General features: G+C 51.7%; 1 protein-coding gene across 1 annotated transcript; it reads right to left on the reverse strand.

Moving 5' to 3' along the window:
* Positions 1–5: 5 nt before the first annotated feature.
* LOC123177553 (B3 domain-containing protein Os03g0120900) lies at positions 6–1,028 on the reverse strand (the record flags this gene model as incomplete). Its single annotated transcript, XM_044591236.1, has 1 exon — positions 6–1,028. A coding segment is annotated over exon 1 (444 nt), but the record flags the coding sequence as incomplete, so codon positions are not given.
* Positions 1,029–1,896: the final 868 nt, after the last annotated feature.

A 1,896-nucleotide genomic window follows, 5' to 3' on the forward strand; every position in this document is an offset into this window, starting at 1 on the left:
GGGAGGACGACGTCGGGGCGGCGGCGCCAGTCGATGAAGAGCCTGCCCCTGGCGGCCTCCCCGACGCCGCGGCCGAAGGAGACGGTGTCCCCGGCGTCGAGGCGCTTCTCCTTGACGAAGCGGCTCCAGCCCTTGGTCATGACGTAGCTCTGGCTGCTGTTCCAGTAGGAGTAGCGGAAGCGCCACGGCTTGCCGGCGCGGTCCTCGAAGCTGAGCAGGAGGCCCTTGTCGGTGGAGGAGGCGTCGAGCGGGAAGTACTTCTCCGCGTGCTGCTTCGGGATCACCAGCCGGTTCAGCTTGCCCACGTCGCTCGGGGTCACGACCTTGTCGAACATGTGCTCCTTCTCCACCGCCCCCGCCGCCTCCTCCTCGGCCTTATGATCTGCCGGAGGCGGCGAAGAGCAGCCACCAGCGGCCGCCGTGGAGGGCCTGATTGCGGTGAACTCCATGTGCACCGATGGAGGAGAGGTAGGTTAGGTAGACGCCTCCTTCCTCCCTTCCCTCCCCTTGCCTTGCTCCTTCTCCTTGACCTTTGACCGGCAGCTAGCTAGCGAGCTGGTGCTCCCCTTCTCCCACTCCCAGTGCTGTGATGTTACTGTTGTTTATAAGTATAGGATTTGGGTGGGCTTATAATATTTGGCTAGCTTGGGAGACTGGAATTTAGAATTCTCGGCCGACTGGCCTAGCAGGAAAACCTGGCTAGGAAGGGGGGAACAGCTCGATCTGCCTGCTGGAGCTTGGGTTTCTTGCAGGATCCAGGCATGAGATCGAGCAAGAAGAGGATGGGGAGGAGGAAGAAGGGTGGGTGTGAAGGGTGAGGGGTGGGTACTATGAAGGTTCTTGATGAGAGGCCGGAGGAAGGGGAGGAGGAGGAGAAATGGAGATGAGGCTGCTGGCTCTGGATGGATGGATGCTTGCTTTTGGCTTGCAACCAAAGGTAATTGTCCTAGCTTGCTTAGCTAGTGTGTGTAGTGTAGTGTGTATGTATGTGTACGTAGACGTGTGTGCAATGTACTGTATGATGGAGGGGTGGGGGAAAGAGTGGGCACAATACAAGTAGCTTGCTTTTTAAAGGAGAGGAAGGAGGATGGGGTGTGAGAGCTAGCTAGCTAGCTAGGGTGGGGCCCATTGATTATCTGGTTGAGCTCATGTGAGCTTGTCCTTGTCATGCTATAGGGAGAGCCTTTATGCGAGTTAGGCAGACGATGAGCCCCAAAATGCCAGTTGTTGGATCAGATTTTTCAACATGCATGCTTATTGGTAGGTATCAAAACAACTGTATTTTATGCTCATATTAGTGTATTTATAATTTGTTTGTGTATCCGTGTTTTTCTTGTTGTATGGACTACTATTTGATTTGATTCGAGGCTTTTATATATCCATGCTTGTTTAAGTAGGGAGTTGAATGTAAGCCAAGTGTGCTAGCTAGCTGTATCAACTGGCTATATTAATTTTGCATTGCAATTTGACTTGACCTTGCCGCGCCTCTTCACAATTTCATTGCGCTTTCAGGTTGAGCTAGCACGTAGGAATGATATTTGTGCTACATATTTTTGTTTAATTTCCAAGTGGTACGTAGTACCATATTATAATAATCAAATAGGCTCATATCTGGAATTAAAACTGGATATCTTATCATGCACGAGCTTAGTCTTATTAGTTGTCTTGTTATTATCACATACAGATGCTAAGTTTGAACTACTCTTGTTGCAACCTGCTGCACACAATTGATCTGCCACAGAACACCGAACATGCTTGTCTTATTTTTTAGGCATATTAAATAGATCTTCCATTGGTGTATTGCCTTAAACCTCAAAACATGCCTCCCGCTCCCGTCCGCTCCCTCCCGCTTGGGTTCCGCCGCCGCCGCCGGCGGCGCCCTAGCCCCCTCCCGCC

The sequence above is a fragment of the Triticum aestivum genome, unplaced genomic scaffold, assembly GCF_018294505.1.
Source record: "Triticum aestivum cultivar Chinese Spring unplaced genomic scaffold, IWGSC CS RefSeq v2.1 scaffold208459, whole genome shotgun sequence".
Classification (NCBI taxonomy): Eukaryota; Viridiplantae; Streptophyta; class Magnoliopsida; order Poales; family Poaceae; genus Triticum; species Triticum aestivum.